General features: G+C 37.0%; 1 protein-coding gene and 1 long non-coding RNA gene across 2 annotated transcripts in view; one reads left to right on the forward strand and one right to left on the reverse strand.

The window, feature by feature from the left end:
* Window positions 1-24,570, forward strand: part of CCDC73 (coiled-coil domain containing 73) — a 145,228-nt gene that overhangs the window by 20,980 nt on the left and 99,678 nt on the right. Inside the window, exon 2 of the mRNA XM_033208038.1 lies at window positions 9,931-10,002. Coding sequence (XP_033063929.1) covers window positions 9,931-10,002 — 72 coding nt within the window. The remainder of the gene's footprint in view (window positions 1-9,930; window positions 10,003-24,570) is intronic.
* Window positions 11,947-24,570, reverse strand: part of LOC117081728 — a 44,444-nt gene continuing 31,820 nt past the window's right edge. The window contains exons 3-4 of the long non-coding RNA XR_004436254.1: window positions 20,303-20,349; window positions 11,947-12,434 (exon numbers count right to left, since the gene is read on the reverse strand). This is a non-coding gene — a long non-coding RNA (uncharacterized LOC117081728). The remainder of the gene's footprint in view (window positions 12,435-20,302; window positions 20,350-24,570) is intronic.

Raw genomic sequence — 24,570 nt, forward strand, 5'->3', positions numbered from 1 at the left:
TTTAAGAATATTTGAGTATTTTATTTTTTGCCAACTTAAACAATTGATTTTTAGCTTATTTCTAGTGTATCAGATAATATAGTCCATATAATTGCAGCCACTTAATATATGTAGAGATTTGCTTTCTGGCCAAGCATATAATTGATTTTGGTAAATATTCTAACACTGATTAATTTGAAAAGAATGTGTATTCTGCATTTTCTTAGGTGCAGTGTTTTGTGAATATGAATTATATAGATCAACTTTGTCAGTCTTGTTAAAGTCTTCTATATTATTACTGTTTATTTTGTCTATGTTTTCCATATTTTTTCTCTCTGTTTCGGTCTAGCTATTTTTTTCTGTCCTTTCACTTTACTAATCCTCTCTTCAATTTGTCTAATCTGCTGATAAACTCAATCTATTGCGTTCTTAATTTGATTTATCATATTTTTCAGTTCTAATATTTCGATTTGGTTTGTCTTTTATAATTTTCAGTCCTCTGTGGAAATTCATTTTGTTATATATTTCCTTGAGCATGTTAATCACATATGTTTTAAAGTCTATGTCAATAAATCCAATATCTGGACTTCTTGTAGATCCATTTCTATTGTCTCTCTTTTTCTCTTGGTTTTTGGTCATTTGACCTTATCTTCGGTGAAATAGAGTAAATTTTGATTCAGTGACTGACTTTGTGCATGAAAAATTGTAAAGGAAATTTGAGGCTTTGGATGGTATTATCTTTCTTTAGAGAGATTTACTTTTGCTTCTGGAAGTTGGAGTTGGGCAGATTATTTTACTAGTCAGAGATTGAGTTACCTGGAAGCTGTTTTCATCTTTGTGAGGAGTAGTTTATTTCCACTTTCTACTCTAAGAGTGTAGCTCTTTGGAGTTCCAACTAAAATTCTAGGATATTTGCCAGAGTCCCTCCTCCTTGGCGGGCCCTGAACCCTAAGCCTATACTCATAAGACTGCTGGTGGATCTGCCTGTTTCTCAGCCTCTAGTGAACTATCAGATGCTGATTATCAGGATTACTTCTTTATGGTTCTCTTCTCTGTATGATCTTGGAGATGTATTCTACATCATCAGTCTTTTTGCAGGATCATGAAATTGTAGAAATTTAGAGATGAAAGTGACCTGAGATACCTTCTAGAGCAACCTAAAACCCAGAGACTCATACTGACATCTCCCCATTCCTTGTCCAGTGCTCTTCCATTAACATGTATAAGTTAGCTGAAATGAATAAAGTTATTAACATAAAATTGAGTTATATTGTAAAGGGTTAGATAGCAAAATGTCTTTAGTTGTAATGAGCAAAACACGTAAGTGTTTTATAAGCTAGAAGGTAGGACAACAAGATATAGTAGTCTCTCCTTATTTTTATGGGGGTAAGTTCCAGGACCTGCAGCAGATGCCTGAAACCTCAGATAGCATCACACTCTGTGCAATGTATACTGTTTTTCCCTATGTGCACATACCTGTAATGAAGTTTAATTTATAAATTATGCATATAAGAAGTTAAAAACAGCTAAAAATAGAACAATTATAGCAATATACTATAATAAAAATTATGCAAATGTGGTCTCACTTTCTGTCAAAATATCTTATTGTATTATATTAACCTATTTTTGGACAATGGTTGACTGCAGGTAACTGAAACCTCAGAAAGTGAACCCATGGATAAGGGGGGATTACTTAAAAGTAAAAAAAAAAAAAAAAAAAAGACATCTTCTTTATTTGCTAAACTATATTTCACTTCTTAACTGTATAGTAATTAATAAAAGAGGGGACATTACTCATTTTTTTCTGTATTAACCTAAAATGGTAATAATATTTGAAAAAAATGGAATGTTTAAAATTTATAATGATCTACCAATTAACAGTCCGAATCAACAAAATAGTTTATATTGAATCCACAATATGTGCATTTTAGAAGTTAGACATCATTTTTGATACATGTCCTTATCACATAGATAGAATTACTGATAAGGAGTGGGGATGCACAGTAATATAGCACAGAAGTAACAAGTAACAGACACCTTCCTTCAGAATTCAGGCAGTTGGCACGTGATATGAGTAGGGCAGGAATTTGTTTGACCTGGAAAGCCTATATCTTCAGTTCAACCTACATCTGCCATTCAGTTCCAAGTAATTATTGGCATGTAGAAAAATAAGCTCTGTGCTATCCAGCTTTTTCAGTTATTGAAGAGAACCTAGAAATCCAGATTTCAACATGAAATCTACTGGATTCTAAAAACAGGAAGTAAGTTGAAAGTTTTAAAACAAAACATATTTCTGAGCCAAATCATCTCTACAATGGGGATAAAAGATCTCTACCACAAATCTTTTAGGCTTTTAAATTATGCATTAATTTGATAACCTTTTATAAGCCATTTCTCAATCTATGCCTTAAGAGAATGGAAAATGTAATGGGCATCACATGCCATGCAAATTAATGACTATACTATCACATAGTGTGTATTATTATGTATCATAATAGAATCATGAGCAAAGTGTTAGGGTAGTTCAGAAAGGGCACATTAAATTTGTTAAATATCCAAAGAATAAATTTTTGAATTCTAAATTAGCAGTAAATAAAAGTCAGTGGAGTTTTGAGTGGTTTAAAATAATGACTTTCTAAGAAAAGTATGAGGGAAAACTGGGTAATTGATGGTATTTGTGGTAAATAACATTAAGCAGCATTTCAATACCCCATAAAATTAAAAACGGTATGGATAGAATCATATCCCTTTCTGATCATTATGATTTGTAGAATGTATATCTTTATACCACATGGAAAACGGATAAAATGGTTTAGCCACATTGCAGAAAAATAGCATTAGAACATGCTTGTACTAGAGTAGGATTTTATTAACTTTATGCTTTCTGTTAAAAATTATTATTTAACTTTTTATTAGAGCCTTAATTTTTCTTCTGTTTATTCTTTAAGCTGCTTTAAAAAGTTATTAATAAAAATTATTATTAAATGTCAATGAGAAAAAAATTTAATAAAAATGTTATCTCTAACTTCAATAAAGTACCTAGAATACAGAATCTTAAAAGTGTTTATTTTTTATTAGATGCCTTAGGACTACAAGGATATAAGTGTTTTTATAAAAACAATAAAAGAGGAGTAATTTGATGGTTTATTTACTCTTTATAACCTTTAGAAAGTGTCATGCCTTTTTTAAAGTGTTTGCTTCAGGCTGTAGTTTTACAAGATGGGCTATGTATTGGTCAGGCCTCTTCAATTCTTGACCCTGAACAGATTTAGGTACATACACCAGGCACATGTCCAAGCAGCCAAAATTGTAACTGGGTACTTGTACATTCCTTTTCAAACTCATAAGCCACCTCCTACGAAATTGCTCAACTCAGTTTCTCATGTTGTCTAAGAAAATACTAATCACTCTTCCAGATAGTTTCTTGGTCTGAAAAGTACTCAAGATAAATATTTCTAACATTCATGGGCTAGTCTAAAAGTTTATATTTAAACAAATCTCTTTCTTAATAGTATTTAAACTACTATTTTCACATTTGTCAACTTAATCTATGACAAAGATTTCTGATATAGAAAAGTGTCTATTAGTATTAGAACATTCATAGCAATTCTTAAATTCTTTTGTTTTTCATTCAACAAATATTTCTAGTTTTTATTTGGAGACATTTTACCAAATAACCAGATTGTGCTTGCATATTTAACATAGGTAAAATGATTTTGAATGGTTTCCTAAATTTGAGGGGATATAAAGATTAATTTCTGAAGTTTTTGAAGGAAAGGAATATGTATCATAACAACCCATACTGTTCTGCAGCATCCACAATCTCTTCAAGGTAATGTAATGCAGTATTTAAGAGACTTTGGAGACAGATGATCTGAGTTCGAATACTGGCTGTGCCGTTTACCTCCTGTGTGACTTTAGGCAAGCTATTTACCCTCTTGCTATCTCAGGTTCCTTATGTATACAATGGCAATAGTAAGAGAACCTACCTCATATTATGTCCAAGATTAAATTAATCAATAAATATAAAGTACTTAGAATAATATCTAGATCATGGTAAGACCTCAGAACCCACTCTAACCAATGAAAGAGAAGTCGTTAAAAGAGAACCAGACCTACATGATGAAAACAGTATCTTGTATATTTTCAGTCCAGCTGCTTTGAGAAGAGATGCATGTTTTATGTACAGTCCTTTCTAGAACAAATGTATATATGTACATTTATTTCCTTTTTCAATATGTTTTGATAATAGAAAGGTATTACTGTAGGAGATTGTAATCTCTCATCATTTGTGTATCTTGTAGTATATACTGTTGGTAGGGATTTCCTCCCTTCTTCCATGTTGGAAAAACCCTAATTGTGTCATAGGGTCCACCTCTCATGAATGTGAGTCAGATAAGTCCTCACTGGTATTAATCACCTATAAAGATCCAATGTACTTCCCCTGTCAATGACTGGCTTAGGAGAGGGTATGTGACCCAGTTATGGCCAATGAAATACTAGGGAATGTGTGTTGGGAAGCTTCTGGGAAAGGTTTTGTTAACCTTTTATTAAGAGAATATACTTTTTCTACTGCAAGATGTTCTCTGACTTGTCATTAATGCCTGAAAGGAAAGTAACCATTTTGCAACCATGAGGGGTGGAAAGCATGATGAAAATCACTGATAATGGCAAAATGGAAAGATGGGCAGAATCATAGTATTGATGATATTGTTGAGTGGGCCTCTGAAATAGTCAATTGTAGAAGCACTCTACATTTAAACTGTTGTTCATATGAGATGCTAACTCCCATAAGCCATTGTGAGCTGGATTTTGTTGTTACTTGCTGCTAAAAAAGTTCTAAATGAGACAACTTTCATGAAAGTCTACCTTTGAGTAACATAGCATAAGTGTGTATATGTGTATATATGTATAATAAATCAAAGGACATAAAAGTGAGTCATAGGCCAGGCATGGTGGCTCACGCTTGTAATCCCAGCACTTTGGGAGGCCCAGGCGAGCGGATCACAAGGTCAGGAGATGGAGACCATCCTGGCTAACACAGTGAAACCCCGTCTCTACTAAAAATACAAAAAATTAGCCAGGTGTGGTGGTGGGTGCCTGTAGTCCCAGCTACTTGGGAGGCCGAGGCAGGAGAATGGCGTGAACCCGGGAGGCGGAGCTTGCAGTGAGCTTAGATCCGGCCACTGCACTCTAGCCTGGGCGACAGAGCGAGACTCTGTCTCAAAAAAAAAAAATAAATAAATAAATAAAAATAAAATAAAAGAGTGAGTCATAGAAAAATATTTTCATTTAAAAAGCACATATTTTATCTGTTAATATCTACTCTTTGGTTTCTCTCCAACATGTTGTTATGAAAGTTGTCAAACACACAGCAAAACTGAAAGAATTTTTCCAATGAACACTCATACAACATTAACATTTTACTATTTTTGCTTTATCACATATCTATGTATCCCTCTTTTGACTTCATTCTGATGATTTCAAAGTAAATTGCAGACATCAGTATACTTCCTCCTGATATTTAAAATGAATATTATGGGCCAGGCGCAGTGGCTCATTCCTGTAATCGCATCACTTTGGGAGGTTGAGGTGGGCAGATCACCTGAGGTCAGGAGTTCCAGACCAGCCTGGCCAACATGGTAAAATCCCGTTTCTACTAAAAATATAAAAATTAGCCGGGCATGGTGTCATGCACCTGTAATCTCAGCTATCTGAAAGGCTGAGGCAGGAGAATTGCTTGAACCTGGGATGCGGAGGTTGCAGTTAGCCGAGATCGTACCACTGCACTCCAGGCTGGGTCTGGGTGACAGAGCGAGACTCTGTCTCAAAAAATAAAAAATAAAATAAATATCATTACAAAGAGTTTACTATTTCTCTACAGCGTTTTTCCTTATACTAAAGCTTATATACAATGAAATGTACACATCTTAGCTGTACATTCAGTGAGTTTTGACAGATGAATACACTTGTATAATTGAAACCTTATGAAGATGTAAAATATTCTCATCAACCCAGAAAGCTCCCTCATCCCTCTTCCCAGGCAAATTCTATCCTTAATGCCCACCCCAAGGGATAATTACTCTCTTGATTTTTTACCAAACTCAATTAGTTTTATTTGTTCCGCCATTTCATTTAAATGGAATCATCATTGTGTATTGTTTTGGGTAAGGGTGCTTTCACTCAGCATGTTTTTAATTAATTTATGTTGTATATATTAGCATACAAATTCTATAAATGCTTTTCAAAGTGTATACTTATATAATTCATTTTCTCTGATGTGATTATAAGTTGCATTTTAAATTTTGGTTTCTGCATATTCATTGTTAAAATACAGAAATGTGACATTGTTTTTTGTGTGTTAATCTTGTATCCTGTGACCTTGTTAAATTCACTTACTAGTTCTGGGAGTTTTTTTGTAGATTCCTTGGTATTTTCTATGCATACAATCATATCATCTGCAAATAGAGGTAGTTTTATTTTGTCCTTTCCAATCTGTTTGTTTGTTTGTTTATGCCTTATAGCAGTGGCTAAAACTTTCAGTATTATATTTAATAAGAACAATGAGAATAGACATCCCTGCATTGTTTCTGATCTTAAAGTGAAAGCATTCAATCTTTCACCATTAAATATGATGCTAAATGTAGGGTTTTTGTAAATGTTCTTTACAAAAAGCAAGGATAATATCTTTTATTCCTAACTTGTTCAGAGTTTTTATCAAGAATAGATGTTGAATTTTGTTAAGTGCTTTTTCTGTGTCAGTTGATACAATCATATGATTAGCGTATTGATGTAATAAATTACACTGATTGATTTTCAACTGTGAACCAGCTTTGCATACCTGCAATGAATTCCACTTATCGTGGTGTATAATTTTAAAATTACATTGTTGGATTCTATTTGCTAATATGTTATTAAGGATTTTTGCATCAAAATTTTTGAGAAATATTGGTCAGGGTAATCCCTTTGTGCTGTCTTTGGTATTGGTATTATGGTAAATAGGTCTGATAAAATCAGCATGTGTTTCCTCCTCTACTTTTCTGGAAAAGACTGTGTAAAAGTGGAGCTAATTCTTTAAATATTTGGTAGTATTCTCCAGTGAAACCATCTGGGTCTGAAGATTTCTTAGACTTTTTATTAAAAACACAGCTCTTTTAATAGTTACAGGGCTATTTAGATTGTATTATCTTGGTTGAGTTTTGATAGTTTGTGGCTTTCGAGACATTGGCCAATTTCTCTAAGTTGCCAAATTTATGACTGTGAAGTTTTTTGTAGCATTTGCTTATTATCTTTTTAATAATTACGTTTTTGTACATGGTTTCTTTTAGCTCTTTGACCATATTTAAAATAGTTTGATTAAAAGTTTTATGTATTTTTCTTGTAAATTTGTTTGAGTTCTTTGTAGGTTCTGGATATTAGCTCTTTGTCAGATGAGTAGATTGCAAAAATTTTCTCCCATTCTGTAGGTTGCCTGTTCACTCTGATGGTAGTTTCTTTTGCTGTGCAGAAGCTCTTTAGTTTAATTAGATCTTATTTGCCAATTTTGGCTTTTGTTGCCATTGCTTTTGGTGTTTTAGACATGAAGTCCTTGCCCAACCCCATCAAAAAGTGGGCAAAGGATATGAACAGACACTTCTCAGAAGAAGACATTTATGCAGCCAACAGACACATGAAAAAATGCTCATCATCACTAGCCATCAGAGAAATGCAAATCAAAACCACAATGAGATACCAACTCACATCAGTTAGAATGACGATCATTAAAAAGTCAGGAAACAACAGATGCTGGAGAGGATGTGGAGAAATAGGAACACTTTTACACTGTTGGTGGGACTGTAAACTAGTTCAACCATTGTGGAAGACAGTGTGGCGATTCCTCAAGGATCTAGAACTAAAAATACCATTTGACCTAGCCATCCCATTACTGGGTATATACCCAAAGGATTATAAATCATGCTTCTATAAAGACACATGCACACGTATGTTTATTACGGCACTATTCACAATAGCAAAGACTTGGAACCAACCCAAATGTCCATCAATGATAGACTGGATTAAGAAAATGTGGCACATATACACTATGGAATACTATGCAGCCTTTAAAAAGGATGAGTTCATGTCCTTTGTAGGGACATGGATGCAGTTGGAAACCATCATTCTCAGCAAACTATCTCAAGAACAGAAAACCAAACACCGCATGTTCTCACTCATAGGGGGGAACTGAACAATGAGAACACTTGGACACAGGAAGGGAAATACCACACACTAGTGCCTGTTGTGGGGTGGGGGGTGCGGGGAGGGATAGCATTAGGAGATATACCTAATGTAAATGATGAGGTAATGGGTGCAGCACACCAACATGGCACATGTATACATATGTAACAAACCTGCACGTTGTGCACATGTACCCTAGAACATAAAATAATTTTTAAAAAAGTTTTATGTCCAATTTCTGGGCTTCCTAAAGTATAATTTCCGTTAATGTTTTTCCCTTATAATGGGCTACTCTTTGTTTTTTCTTTGCATGCCTTGTAACTTTTGTTGAAAACATTTTGGATATATGGCAGCTCTGGAAATCAGACTCTTCTCACTTTCTAGGGTTCTTGCTTCTTGGTGTCTTTGTTTAGTGTGTATTTGAACTAATTTGTAGTCTGTTGTCTTTGTTGTGTGTGGCTACTGACTTTGCTGTTAGTAGTCAGCTAGTGATTGCAGAGATTTCTTTAAATAATACCAAAGGAACCAAAGGGGAAAAAAAATCTCCTAGTTTTTGCAGAAGAGATCTGTGTGTGTTTGTTGAGGCACACCTTCAATACTTAAACCAGGTAGTTTTCTACTCTGCCTGTTAAAGTTTTCAGCAGAAGCTTCAGATTTCTCTAGTGATACCTTATGTTTATGATGTGGGCGAATTCAGGAGTATTACATTATTTTAAACAAATCCAGAGAGTATTTCTAAATGACTGCTTCCTGCTTGGCATTGGGCCTCCCCACTTGACTTTGAATCTTCTCTTTGTCTTGCTTCCCAGAGAAACTCTGTCTTTGCAGCTCTCCTTGCTGTATCTCCTTGTTCTTTTTACTTGATGCTTATTGGCATGGTGGTGGTAGAAGATAGGGGAAGAAGGGCATTCTCTGATATTTTCATTAAACCTTAGTCTTAGGTGAACCTGAGTCTCAGGATGAGATCTTCATGAGTGTTTGGTCCCTCGTTCGTATGTAATGCTGGGCCTAGCATGTATCCCTGCCCCTCTCACAATGAAAGAACTGTTGTTGCCTTGTTTTCCCAGTCCTCCTCTTCCCAAATGCTGCTTAAAGTAGATAAGGAAGATAGGTCTGCCTAGGTAGAATTTTTAGTGATGACTTTTGGTCCTCTTGCCTAGCTGCAGAGGGTTTCCACTAGTGCTTTTAGCTATAGTTTCTGTTGCCCTCCCCTCTGCAGATTAAGGGTTTTGATCTGTAGAGGAAATAGGGAAGATGGCTTGTGAGTGCTCTTCCCCTGCATAGCCAGTGCTGCAGGGGAAAGTTTTTATAGGATTTTTCTCAATCTTTTCTGTAAGCACCTGGTGTGTTTCCTAGAAGAAAAGCCTGCTAGAAAGTGTAAATCTCTCTATTTCAGGAGATTCGTATTTTTACAGTAGCCTACATTCTACCTTTAGCAATTTATTAAGGACTTTTCATTGAAGCTTCTTACCAGTCCTCGGTAGCTTATGTCCCAGGTAAGCAAATGTCAGGATTCCGTTTCTCTAGGCATGTGTCTCTATCCAGATTTTGGGTACTTGATTGATCTGGGACCTCAGTTCTATGATGGACTTGTCTATTTAATTTGCAGTTTGTCTAGATTTTTTTCTTATTGTAAAGGTGGGAGTATGCTATTTCTATATCTCTCCAGAAAGAGCTGAAACTGGAAGTTTTGAAGTCTTTATTTTTATAGCACTTTTCTTTTTCTTTCTGACTTAGGAAGCAGAAATTCATTATGAAGAGCAGATTGGTAAAATTATTGTGGAGACACAGGAACTTAAATGGCAAAAGGTAAGTGATATGGTTAAGACTTTGTGTCCCCAGCCAAATCTCATCTTGAATTGTAATCCATATAACTCCCACATGTCAAGGGAGAGACAAGGTGGAGGTAATTGAATCATTTGGGTGGTTTCCCCATGCTGTTCTCCTGATGGTCCTCATGAGATCTAATGGTTTTATAAGGGGCTCTTCCCTCTTCGCTCAGCACTTCTCCTTTCTGTCACCTTGTAAGGAAGGTGCCTTGCTTCCCCTTCTCCTTCCATCATGATTGTAAGTTTCCTGAGGCCTCCGCAGCCATGCTGAATTGTGAGTCAATTAAACCTCTTTCCTTTATAAAGTACCCAGTCTTGGGCAGTTCTTTATAGCAGTATGAAAGCTGACTAATACAGTGAGTATTTTTTTTCTCTCAGATTAGTATTTATAGCATCTATTTTAAAATGTATTCTAATCCTTATTGCCAAGTTAATTTTTAAATTTTCTAACAGATTCAGGGGTTAGTGGATTATTTAAATAAAATCTCAAGAAAATCCCAACTAAAGCTGTTGGTAACATTTAGGCTTCCAGAAAACTGAGAATAAGAATTTTGTTCAGGCTTTTTGATACAGCACCGTGAATAACTCTGAAAACTGTTTTACATCTGAGAAACACATTGTGTGCTATAGGGGAGTGAGAATATTTTGAAAGCAATGAAACCTCATAAGTAGTACCATATTTTCCCGGGGTGTTATTACATAATGTAACCAAATATTAAAAAATAGTGTCAGCTCTTTTCTCCGTAGCTTATCTGTATTGAAGCATTTATGATAGTGCTTCTTCTGCTGTTCCATCAGAGTAATCTTAACAACTAAAACCTGGAAGTGTAATTATGCTGATTTCTGTTCTCATTGTTTGGTAATATTGAAACAGGAATTGGGGTAACATCAGAATCAGAAGCCAGGTGATAGTGGATAGACCAAACCAGAAATAATTGAAATTTCGAGGTTAGACAGATCCAAAGGTTGTGCAGATTATGGGAGTAAAATCAGGGTTGAATTATGTGAAGGACAAGTATGAAACAGACCTATCTGTGGAGGGAAAGAATAGGTAAATCCTAAGTACAACTAATTTTCTAGGAGATTTTAAAAATGTAAAGTTATATCTTGTTTCTGCATAGAGCTAACAGCATAAAGTTATCACAATCCCTAAGGTACTCAGTAAGTTTAATGAACCCAATTTAACAACCAACTGCAGTGAGTAGCTCACACCTGTAATCCCAGCACTTTGGTAGGCCAAAGCAGGAGGGTTACTTGAGGCCAGGAGTTCAAGACCTGGGCAACATAGTGAGACCTTGTCTCTATTTAAAAATACATATATTAGCAGGACATGGTGGCATGTGCCTGTAGTCCTAGCTCCTCGAGAGGCTGAAGTGGGAGGATCACTTGAGCCCAGGAGTTTGAGACTGTAGTGAGCTATGTTTGTGCCATTGCACTCCAGCCTGAGTGCAGAGTGAGACACTGTCTCTAAAAATAAATAAATAAATCCAATTTACAATGTCAAGAACATATTTAGGGTACTTAAGCTTATTCTAAGGTTTATGTGGAAATAAACATGTAAGAGTGACTGGGAAATTTTTTAAAAAGAAGGGAATGAAATAGTCATACTTGATTCTTAAACATAATATAAATTGTCATAATTAAAGTAGCTTGGTGCAGTGTACATAGTTATTTAGTAAAACAACAGAATCTAGAAATAGTTCCAAATACATAATTTAGTGAATGTTAACGGTGGCTTTTAAATCAGTGGGGAAGAACAGATTATTTGAGAAATGGTATTAGAGCTGGATTTCATCTGAAGAAAAAGCCAGATTCCTACCTTTACCAACTTTTAGAAAAACAAGAACTTTCATTTGTTGTTAGCAGTGTAAATTAGAACTGCCTTGTTGCATTCCCGCAAATATCACCAAAGAACTTGTTAATAAAGCAGGTGTGTTTATTGAAACTCATTGCAATAAGTGAAAACACTACAGAGTCTTAGTATTTCAAAAGGTACAAATCAGTATTGGACTACGTAGAGGGTTATAGGGTCTAGGTGCAAGTAGATTTAGGCAGTTCTTTTAAGGCAGGATGTTGATGGGAATTGGGCAAATTTTGTAATGTAGTATTTAGGATTGTGAATGTAGCAACATTGAGGCTCTTGAAGCTACTCTTGAGAATAGTTGTTTGATAAACCAGATGTTTACCCAAATAAACCATTGTCTCAGATAAGTTGTTTTGCAGCAGTTGTCTGAAACAAACAGTGATATAATTTATTGGTTTTTATAGTCTTATATTTACTGGGCAAAGATTTCCTGGAACAAAAACTAAGTTGTGTTGACACAGGTATTCTCAGTTCTCACTCCAAATATCTCTGTTATATTGATGCAGGTGGTTTCAGTTCTCAGTCCCCTTTTGCTTCTTCAACCTGAGCTGGAAAAAAAAATAAACCATTATTATTTAGGATGTGATCAATCAAGATTTATGCTGCTTGATGAAGAGTCATGATGACATGTAGGTGGTTTCTGGTGGTGTGTGTGTGTGTGTGTGTGTATCAGTTTTTCCTTTTGTTGGATCATAATTTGTTGGATCATTTTATAGGACAGTGGCTATGCAACAGTATTTAAGACTCCAGAAGTCACATTTCTGAACACACCAACATGGAAAACCACTAAGGAAAAGTTTATTATCAGAACTTGTAGATCACTTTTAAGCCAGCAGCCAGGAATACCTATATTAAACCAAGAGAACAGAGGCCATCCCCAAATCAAAAATTTCCATTAGTAATTGTACTCACACCATAGAGTGGCCAAGAATATAGAGAGCAATATTAAGGATAAGGGTGTTTGAAACCATCATGGTTAATAAATGATATGTTTTTACTCACTTAAGGGGCTGGATTAAGAAAGGGGAAAGAAAGTATCTCAGAAAATAAAGAACAAAAGCCTGAGGTAGGGTATTAGCAAGCTTTTTATGTAAATAGCCGTCTAGTAAATATTTCAGGCTTTGTGGGCGGTATGGTCTCTGTCACAGCCACTCAACTCTGTTGTTATAGTGTAAAAGCAGCCACGGACAGTACTTACATGAATCAGCATGGCTATGTTCCTATAAAATGTTATGGACACTAAAATTTATATTTTATACAATATTCAGGTGACTTGAAATGTTATTCTTTTTTAATTTTTCTTTTTAACCCATTAAAAATATAAAAACCGTTCTTGGTTCACGGTCCATATAAAAACAGACTCTGTAGGTCTTGGGTAGAGGCTGTCTTGATCCATACCTCTTGAATGGTAGCTGTTTCTTTCTGAAGATGTCTGCTTCTGAAGCTTTCTCAAGACTCCTTAGATTTAAATTTCTTGATGGAATGGCATTCTGTGTATTAGTGAAACCTAGTGTCTGTTCATCTGGGAGACATGAATTCAAGGATCTATTCCCCGGGGGTTTAGCCACTGTGCTAGCAGTCAAAGTTCTTGGTAGGATTATTTCCAATATGGTTTCAGGATGTTTGTTTTTCCTCTCTGAGGTCATTTCCAGAAGACACTACCTCTGAGCTTTTGGTCATGTAGAAGAAAAGCAACTTTTATCTGTTTGTGATTAGACTCTGAAACATATTACATTAGTCCCTTGGAGTACTTTGCCACATTTGTCTGAAGTAAAGAAATGTCCAAAATGAAGGGCGAAGTAGCCAACTTCATAGGGCAAACTCTTTTTTTTTTAATTTTATTTTATTATTATTATTTTTTTGAGACGGAGTCTCGCTCTGTCACCCAGGCTGGAGTGCAGTGGCCAGATCTCAGCTCACTGCAAGCTCCGCCTCCCGGGTTCACGCCATTCTCCTGCCTCAGCCTTCCGAGTAGCTGGGACTACAGGCGCCGCCACTTCGCCCGGCTAGTTTTTTGTATTTTTAGTAGAGACGGGGTTTCACCGTGTTAGCCAGGGTGGTCTCGATCTCCTGACCTCGTGATCCGCCCGTCTCGGCCTCCCAAAGTGCTGGGATTACAGGCTTGAGCCACCGCGCCCGGCCCATAGGGCAAACTCTTAACAAGTTTATATGGTAAAAGCCAGTGAATGTAGGGGAGTATGGACTTCATGATGTTATGACTTCTTGGTCATGGAAGTTTAAGAGTGTCAGATACGGTGTGCCATTAGTCCTCTCTACTTTTCTTCAAGTTTGAGGATGATGGGGGCAATGAATTTCTAAGTAAATGACAAGGTTTTGCAAAGTTCTGTAATGACAGTCCCAGTAAAATGAGTAACCCAGTCCCTGGAGATCCTCAGGTTGTAAACACAAAATCAAGTAATTTTTTTTCTACTCACAGAACTGTAGCTCTCTGGCAAGAAGTTTTAGTTCATCCTGAGAAGATGGAAGCAATGATGAACATATTCAGAATGCGTTCTAGGGGTTAATTTTAGGAAATCCATTTGGAAGTGTTTATAGGGACCCTAAGGCTTGGATTTACAAGGATAACAGTTTTACCAGGACAGTGCTAATGACAGCTGTACACCAGAGACATCCTCAGCAATTTTAGTAAAATTTCACCACCAATGCTAATTGAGTATAATGTTCAGTTTGTCCTTGCTCTGATGGGTAATTTCCTATAAAATTTTTACAAAGTTCCGTTGAGGTCCTCTGGTGGCACCAAGTGTCTGTCCTGAAAGTGTCCTGAAAGATATTTTCTTTTTGTAATTTATCATCACGTTTTTTTCTTCAGACTCTGGAGCCAGTTGTAGGCATTCCAAAATAACCTTTTAAAACGTCTTCAAAGATTTGACTTTTTGGATATCATGGGGGCCAGGACTGTATGTCATAAGATTAGCTAGGATATCTCCTCTAGCCTTAATGTTATCCCTTTTAGTGTGACTTTATGATAACCATCCCCTAAGGAAGCATTAGAAAACTTAAAATGGTTGACTACTTGAAATTGGGATTCCTACTGAGATCAGAAACCCTAATTATTTGTACAGTATTCCAAAATCATGGGCTACACCAAAGGCATAGCTGCTATTAATGTTAACTCTCTAATGTCTTGACAATTGGCAAGCTTTGCTGAGTAGATTAACATATTACATTAGTCCCTTGGAGTACTTTGTCGTCTGGGCTGGTTTAACCTCTGGTAAGGAGTCATGATTTAGGGGTCAATTGACACTGTTGCAGTATATCCTGCCTGATATTTTTTCCGTTTTACTTTCAAAAAATGACCTATCAACAAACAAGATTACATGTAAATTTAATCTGGGGGAGTTTCTAATATATCTGTCTGAAGCACAGTTATTGTTCAGACAGAGACTAATTCATTATAGGTTTCCCTTTCTTTGGGTACTGGGAAAACAGTACCAGGCTTTTTGTTAAACTTGTCTATGAGTAACATTTATTAGAAATAGAGATCAAAGAGATATACTTTATGTAGGAAGTTATTGATTATCAAAATATTTCTTGAAAGAAAGTTTGGTGGGTGTTCTGTTCAATCCCCATCTCTCTTACTACATTAGTATATTTTTTTCATTAAGATATAAAAGCATTTTAACCTGTTTCTATTCAAGCATTTATATATGCTATATAAAAAATGAACAGTATATATATACATATTTATAATGAATAACACATAAAAAGTAAATTATTATATACATATGTAAGCGTAGGTAAGATTATATGACAGACTTATTGGCAATTTTAGGGGGCAGTTGTCAAATGGTATTATTGCATAGTTTGTGCAATTAAAAATTAAAGAGAAATAAGCAATGAGTTTTTCTTTTTCAGTTTTTATGCCTCTTTATTTTTTATTTAGATCTTTATTTTAATTGAAAAATAAATATTGTATATATTTATGGGCTACAGTGTGATGTTTTGATATACCTGTGTATGTATACATTTTTGTGGAATGTTTATATCAAACTAATTAATGTATCCATCACCTCAATACTTAATTTTTTGTAGTGAGAATATTTAAAATCTACTTTTACCAATTTTGAAATATACATATTTATTAACTATGTTTACTACAGGCTGTGCAGTAGATCTCAAACTTATTCTTCCCATCTAACTGGAACTTTGTACCCCTTGATCAACATCTCCCTTCCCTCCACCCCAGACCTCTACCTCCCCAGCTTCTTGTAACCACCATTCTACTCTCAACTTGTATAAGTTTGACTTTTTTAGTTTCCATATATAAGTGAGATCATGTGTTATCTTCCTGTTAGTAGACTTTCAGATATTACAGCACTGGGTGGAAATGTGTAGGGGAGAAAGTAATAAAAGTTCATAGGAGGTGAACCTGCTTGCTGAGAAATGTGTTTTTAGTCAATAACAAGGATTGCACAGCATGAGGTATCATGAAGTCTAAATAAATCTTTAAACCACATTAGTAGAAGCCTGTACTAGTTTGACAGCTGCTAATACTGCCCTTGATAAGGAGTTGGCTTTTGCCACTAGGTCTAAGGGAAGACTGTAATAAGCAATTAGACCCTGATGACTACCATGGTGTTCTGTTAGAGCATTAAGGGCTTGTCTATACTGCTGAGGTACAAATAGGTAGAAAGCTTTATGACAGTTGGAAGACCCAGAAAGGGGCGCTGTTAAGGTTTTTGTTTTTGTTTTTTTTTCAATAGGTTTTTAGGGAGCAGGTAGTGTTTAGTTACATGAATAAGTTATTTAGTGGTCATTTCCAAGATTTTGGTGCACCCATCACCCGAACAGTATATGCTGTACCCAGTGTGTATTCTTTTATCCCTCACCCCTCTCCCATCCTTTCCCCTGATTCTGCAAAGTCTAGTGTATTTTTCTTAGGCCTTTCTGTCCTCATAGCTTAGCTCTCTCTTTTAAGTGAGAACATACAACGTTTGATTTTCCATTCCTGAGTTACTTCACTTAGAATAAAGTCTCCAATTTCATCCAGGTTGCTGTGAATGCCATTATTGCGTTCCTTTGTATGGCTGAGTAGTATTCTGTGGTGTGTATATACCGTATTTTCTTTATCCACTTGTTGATTGATGGGCGTTTGGACTGGTTCCATATTTTTGCAATTGTAAATTGTGCAGCTATAAACCTGGATGTACAAGTATCCTTTTTGTATAATGACTTCTTTTCCTCCGGGTCGATACCTAGTAGTGGGATTGCTGGATCAAATGTTAGATCTACTTTTAGTTCTTTAAGGAATATCCACACTGTTTTCCATAGTGGTTGTACAAGTTTACATTCCTACAAGCAGTGTAAAAGTGTTCCCTTTTCACCACCTCCACACCAACATCTATTATTTTTTAATTTTTTGATTATGGCCATTCTTGTAGGAGTAAGGTAGTATCACATGATGGTTTTGATTTGCATTTCCCTGATCATTAGTGATGTTGAGCATTTTTCCATATGCTTGTTGACCATTTACATGTCTTTTTTTTTTTTAAGACTCTGGATATTGTCCTTTGTCAGATGTATAGATTGTGAAGATTTTCTCCCACTCTGTGGGTTGTCTGTTAACTCTGCTGATTATTTCTTTTGCTGTGCAGAATCTTTTTAGTTTAATTAAGTCCCATCTATTTATCTTTGTTTTTGTTGCATTTGCTTTGGGTACTTGGTCATGAAATAGATGGCAACACAATAATAGTGGGGGACTTTAATACTCCACTGACAATGCTAGACAAGTCATCCAGACAGAAAGCCAACAAAGAAACAATGGACTTAAACTGTACCCTAGAACAAATGGACTTAACATATATTTACAGAACATTCTACCCAGCAACTGCAGAACATGCATTCTGTTCATCAGTATATGGAACATTCTCCAAGAAAGACCATACGATAGACCACAAAACAAATCTCAGTAAGTTTAAGAAAATCAAAATTATATTAAGTACTCTCTCAGACCACAGTGGAATAAAATTGGAAGTCAACTCCAAAAGGAACCCTCAAAACCATACAAATACATGGAAATTAAATAACCGGCTCCTGAATGATCGTTGGGTCAACAATGAAATCAAGATGGAAATTTAAAAATTATTTGAACTGAATGAAGTTAGTGACACAACCTATCAAAACCTCTGGGGTACAGCAGAAGTAGTGCTAAGAGGAAGCTTCATAGCATTGAATGTCTATATCAAAAAGTCTGAAATAGCATATACAGACAATCTAAGGTCACACCTCATGGAACTGGAGAAACAAGAACAATCCAAACCCAGTAGAGGAAAATAAATAACAAAGATCAGAACAGAACTTAATGAAATTGAAACAAGAAAAACAATACAAAAGATAAATGAAACAAAAAGCTGGTTCTTTGGAAAGATAAATAAAATTGATAAGTGAGATTAACCAAGAAAAGAGAGAAGATCCAAATAAGCTCAACTAGAAATGAAACAGGTGATACTACAACTGATACCACAGAAATACAAAAGATTATTCAAGGCTGCTATGAACACCTTTATGTGCATAAACTAGAAAACCTAGAGGAGATGGATAAATTCCTGGAAATATACAAACCTGCTAGATTAAACCAGGAAGATATAGAAACTCTGAACAGACCAATAACAAGCAGTTAGATTGAAGTGGTAATAAAAAAAATTGTCAACAAAAAAGGTCTAGGACCAGACAGATTCACAGCTGAATTCTGTTAGACATTCAAAGAAGAATTGGTACCAATCCTGCTGACACTATTTCAAAAGAGAAAGAGGGAATCCTCCCTTAATCATTCTATGAAGCCAGTATCACCCTAATACCAAAACCAGGGAAGGACATAACAAACAAACAAAAAAACCTGCAGACCAATATTCCTGATGAACATAGACACAAAAATCCTCAACAAAATACTAGTGATCCAAATCCAATAGCAGGCTGCACACAGTGGCTCATGCCTGTAATCCCAACACCTTGGGAGGCCAAGGTGGTGCATCACCTGAGGTCAGGAGTTTGAGACCAGCCTGGACAACATGGCAACACCCTGTCTCTACTAAAAATACAAAAATTAGCCACACTTGGTGGCATGCACCTGCAGTCCCAGCTACTTGGGAGGCTGAGACAGGAATCACTTGAACCTGGGAGATGGAGGTTGCAGTGAGCCAAGATCACATCACTGCACTCTAGGCTGGGCAACAGAGTAAGACTCCATCTCAAAAACAAACAAAAAACAAATCCAACACCATATCAAAAATATAATCCACCATGATCAAGTAGGTTTCATACAAGGAATGCAGGGATAGTTTAACTGACATAAGTCAACAAATGTCATATATCACATAAACAGAATTAAAAAGAAAAATCACATGATCACCTCAATAGACACAGAAAAAGTATTTGGCAAAATCCGGCATCCCTTTATGATTAAAACCCTCAGCAAAATCATCATAGAAGGGACATACGTTAAGGTAATAAAAGCCATCTATGACAAACCCATAGCCAACATTATACTGAGCAGGCAGAAGTTGAAAACACTCCCTTTGAGAACTGGAACAAGACGAGGATGCGCATTTTCACCACTTCTGTTCAACATAGTACTAGAAGTCCTAGCCAGAGGAATGAGACAAAAGAAAGAAAGGGCATACAGACTGGTAAAGAGAAAGTCAAACTGTCACTGTTTGTGGATAATATGATTGTATACCTAGAAAACCCTAAAGACTCATTCAAAAAGCTCCTAGAACTGGCAAATGAATTCAACAAAGTTTCAGGATACAAAATTAACATACACAAATCAGTAGCTCTGCTTCACACCAACAGCAGTCAAGCGAGAGTCAAATTAAAAACTCAACCCCTTTTACAATAGCTGCAAAACAAACAACAACAACCAAAAAAAAAAGTAGGATTATACCTAACCAAGAAGATGAAAGACCTCTACAAGGAAAACTATAAAACACCACTGAAAGAAATAACAGATGACATAAACAAATGGAAACACATCTATGCTCATGGATGACTAGAATCAATATTGTGAAAATGATCACATTGCCAAAAGCAATCTACAAATTCAATGCAATTTCCATCAAAATCCAGCATCATTCTTCACAGAACTAGAAAAACTAATTGTAAAATTCATAAAGAACCAAAAAAGAGCCTGCATAGCCAAAGCAAGACTAAGCAAAAAGAACAAATCTGGAGACATCACATGACCTGACTTCAAATTATTCTACAAGGCCATAGTCAGCAAAACAGCATGATATTGGTATAAAAATAGGCACATAGATCAATGGAACAGAATAGAGAACCCAGAAATAAACCCAAATACTTACAGCCAACTGGAGAAAGGACATCCTTTTCAACAAGTGGTGCTGGGATAATTGGCAAGCCACATGTAAAAGAATGATGTTGGAACTTCATCTCTTACCGTAATAAAAATCAACTCGAGATGGATCAAAGGCTTAAATCTAAGACCTGAAACCATACAAATTATAGAATAACCATAAAAATTCTGGAAAACCCCTTCTAGACATTGGCTTAGGCAAAGACTTCATGACAAGAACCCAAAGTTACTTTTAAGCCACAACATTCTTGTTCATGTTTAAGTTCCTGAGGGAGATGTTCCATTATTGAGCACGTAAATTATATAGAGGTGGGGTGATTTCAGAAATGTTTGGAACCTGTTGTCTGAAGTAACCAGTGAAACCCAGAAAAAATCTTAATTATCTCTTAGTAACCAGCCTTGGAAGTATTGAATGGTTTATAATTCATCAGGAGTGATACATTTACCCTCTTGAGATTAGTCATACCCTAAATAATGTGCTTTGTTCTGACAAACTTCTAAACTTTTTTTGGAATTTTCATGACCTTGCTAAAACAGTAAGTTGATAAATGGAATCAGTCTTACAACTCTCCTCATCTTCAGAACATAGAAAAAACTTGTCCCCATTATTACACAAGTATAGTGTTACAGGTAAATTTAATATCCTTAAAGTTCCTCAGTAAATCCCTGAGGCATCACTGTCCAGGTAAATTTTTTACTTTCCCAGAAAAAAACTAATTAGGTGTTGACTATCTTGATCTAAAGCGATACTGTAGAAAGTGCAACACATATCTATAGTGGTTAAAAAAAAAAAGTAGCATTGGGTAGCACTGAAGTTAAAATAGTACTTGGGCTCAGTACTACAAAGAAGTGGGTAAAATGTTTATTTTATTTATGGTCTTAGGTCTTCAACAAATCTTTATCCTCATTCATTGGGTTTTTTGACTGGGAAACAACATTGTTTAAAGACTGACTTATTTTTACTGTGCCTGTTTTTATACCAGTCATACTCATAAGGTATGACTCTTCTTTTCTCTATTAGGCCTTTGGACTGTTGGCTTTAGTTCTTTAGTATTTGGTTTTAGAGGTATTTTGTAAACTTAGGTAGAGGTTTAGATAGGTGGATCTGAACCTTACTGCCGATATCAGTAAAACTTTTTGCCCACAAAAGTGCCACTTCATGGAGATCTTCACTTTGGTTTGATCATACACAAAATTACCAGTAAGTCAATATCCAAATTAGCTATGATCTGATTATGACCAGGAAAGTCATCAAGAATCTGAGGGGGAAAAAAAAAGAAAAAAAAAAGCAAGAGAGAACTTAATTTTGCAATTCTGTTTACATAATAAATCCCTGTCTTTTAATTTGATGGGCATGATGTCATAAGGGAAAATAATATTTCTCATTTGGGGATCTGAGGTTAGCATTTAACAGGCTGAAACAGGGAGAATATCTGTGGATTATTTGAGATACCCCTGTCTGAGTAGCTCATTGACTCCAAGGGAGAGGTTACTTTTAATATTTAGAGAAATTTCTCTTTGCAAGTTTGAGAATAAAATGAGAAATTGAATACACGATTTCTCCCCATAGTAGTGTCATTGATTTGCTCACTGATTTTTTCCTTTATTTTCTTGGCTAGACCATGACAATTATTTTTCTAATATACTTTATGCATATAAGTATTTATAGGTGTCTTACCAAGAGGCACCCTCCTCTAGTGCTTGATGACTATAGTGGGAGCATTTAGTTATTTTATCTGTGAAGCCATTAGTTTATTTTATTTGTGTTCTAAGCCTTTTTTTGAAGTGGATTTGGAGATCTACTAGTAGAGCTATTTACCATTACAAATTTGTTACATATTAAATTCCCTGCTTCTGTATTTAAGGCTGTTCACAAAAAGTGAGGAAAGAGCTGGAGGTCACATCTTCAGAATCTGCTCCTCAAGGAACCTATCCCTGAAGTCTCCAATGGACTCATTCTTTCCTTCTGTCCTTGCAGATGTGGTTAGAGTCAACTTTATTTTCACAGGAAGAACTTTGAGGATAGCCTCTGAAAGATTTAGTCAAACATCTACAGTTTTTCTAAATCTGCCTGGTTTCCTAAATGGTTTGAGACTTTTAAGTCATTCTTGGGATGTTCTCACTTTGCCTTTTTCATTCAGTTTTTTTTTCAGCTGATATAGATCTGAGTAGAGACAGTATTATTTTTTAAAATTAGCTATGGGAATTATAATATTTTTAATTACTAACTGCAGAAAAACAAAGTTGTATGAGAATAAAAATGTAATCATGGCATACTGTGTGACTCAATATTACATAATAATTACATAGTCATAACAGTGTAAATACTGACTATTAATTTAAGCCAATTTTGATATAACTCTGTTGGAAGAATAGGGGAGGAGTTGTGGGGTAATAGTTGTATAAGAAAGTTAAACTTCCAACTATCATAATAGTGTCACAGGATCCTTTGGGTGTCACTTCACAAGCCAAAAGCCTCTGTGGCTGGCGGTTTCTCTGCTTGAGTTTTGTTCACACCTGCTGGGGTTGTTCCATTCACTTGACCTGGCAGGCTGCACTTGGCTCACAATACTGGCTCAGATCCCATGCCTGCCAAGAGCAAGCCAGGCACAGAGTGGCGAGGGGTGTGTGAGCGAGCGAACCTGGGGTCCAGCCTCTGTGTACAGCCAGGCATGCCGGCTGCTGTGGCAGGGCAGGCAGCTCCAGGTGCCGGCACAGGTGCCAGCTCTGTGTGAGGCTATGACTGGACCAGACATACTGCAAGCAGCTTCCACTGCAGGCACCAGTGTCTGGATGAGGGGAATGTGGTGGTGCCCAAAAGCTTGGAGATGCTAGGAACTGCAGAGTCCCAAAGCATCACAGCTCTCGCTTGGGGAGCCCTGAGGTCTGTGCTCGCAGAAGGGCTCCCTCTCTTCCTCTAGTCACCTGCAGTGTGGCAAGCAATGGGGAGTGTTTCGGCCTGTTTGTGTTACAGCTATTTCAGTCCTGCTGCCCTGCTTTGGCCCGCAGTTCCTGGGCTGGCCTAGCCAGCACTGGCAAAGGCTGGGGAGCTATAGTGTTACAGCCCTTTTAGCTCCCACCTGCAGATTGGCAAGCCCGCCAGGAAAGTGTTACAGCTTCTTTGGCTCCTGCCGTCTGGTGGGTTCTGAGTTCTTGTCCCATGTCTAGGAAGAATGAGGTTACACTGACAACTGGAGGGTGAGCAAGGCAGAGAAGAACTTTATTGGGTGACCAAACAGCTCTCAGTGGAGAGTAAACCTGAAATGGGCAGCTCCTTTCTGCAGGCAGGTAGTGCAGATAAGTGTCTGCATCTGACTGTTTTTATGGGCTCAGAGTGGAGGAAGTGTGTGCTGATTGGCCCATGGGTGGGTCCAGAAAATACCACTTGATTGGCCAAAGGCATCAAGAAAGTTCTCACTCCCCTGCCACCACTTCACCTGAAACTGGCAGCCCTGGTCCCCAGGCTTCAGGCCATCTGTGGCTTGAAGGTGGGGTTTCACTGGGGACATCCTTTCCTGTCTAGGGGCACCTCCTGTCGCCATCAACATGCTGTTTGTAGCACCCAGGCTGTCCATCCCAAGGGGTACCCGCGGGCCCATGCTGAGCCACCCTGAGCCCTCTGGCCTCCCTCCTGTGTTCATTGGTGCCCTAAGTTTCACCCTCAGAAGCAGCTTCCAGAGGGAGCCAAGGCAGCCAGGGTCTGGTATGATTCCATTTCTTTTTTCCTTCTTGCACTGCCCCAAGTGTGCATATACCTGTCCTGGTTGCGACAGTGCCCAGGCTCGGCTATCAGGACATGTCCACAACTTTGCTCCACAGTGGAGCAGACATGGAGAGCAGGGAGAGGCCAGGGAGTGGAAACAGGTACTTTAAGCTTCAGCTTCAAGGGGGCTTCCCCTACCTGCCACCCACCACACAGAGAGTACAGAGTGCAGGGATACCAGGGTTTAGAGCTGTGGCCGGACAGCTGTAGCTGCACCTGAGAGCATGGGCTCCTGCCCCGCCAACTTAGTAGGGTGCAGGGCTCCTGCTGGGATCACCTGTTCCCAGCCCCAAATGACTTCGCAGAGCCGTAGCCCTGGCTGCACCTCCCTTGCTGCAGCTGGCATCCTCACAACGGTGGCTCCAGATGGGCCACTACTGTCATCAATAAGAGGTCAAAAGATAAACTTTTTAAATTGCTAACTCAATGTATTATTTAGAAATCTGGAGCAAACAGCAGAAAAATTTGAAAGTGGTTGCCACTTTTACACCTAATTTTTAAATGATGAGAATTATTAACTTTGATAAAAATAGAAGAACGTTAAAGTCATCTAGAATAGAAAGAACCGAACATGCAACTTCCACCAAAA

The sequence above is a fragment of the Trachypithecus francoisi genome, unplaced genomic scaffold (assembly GCF_009764315.1).
Source record: "Trachypithecus francoisi isolate TF-2019V2 unplaced genomic scaffold, Tfra_2.0 Lachesis_group8, whole genome shotgun sequence".
Classification (NCBI taxonomy): domain Eukaryota; kingdom Metazoa; phylum Chordata; class Mammalia; order Primates; family Cercopithecidae; genus Trachypithecus; species Trachypithecus francoisi.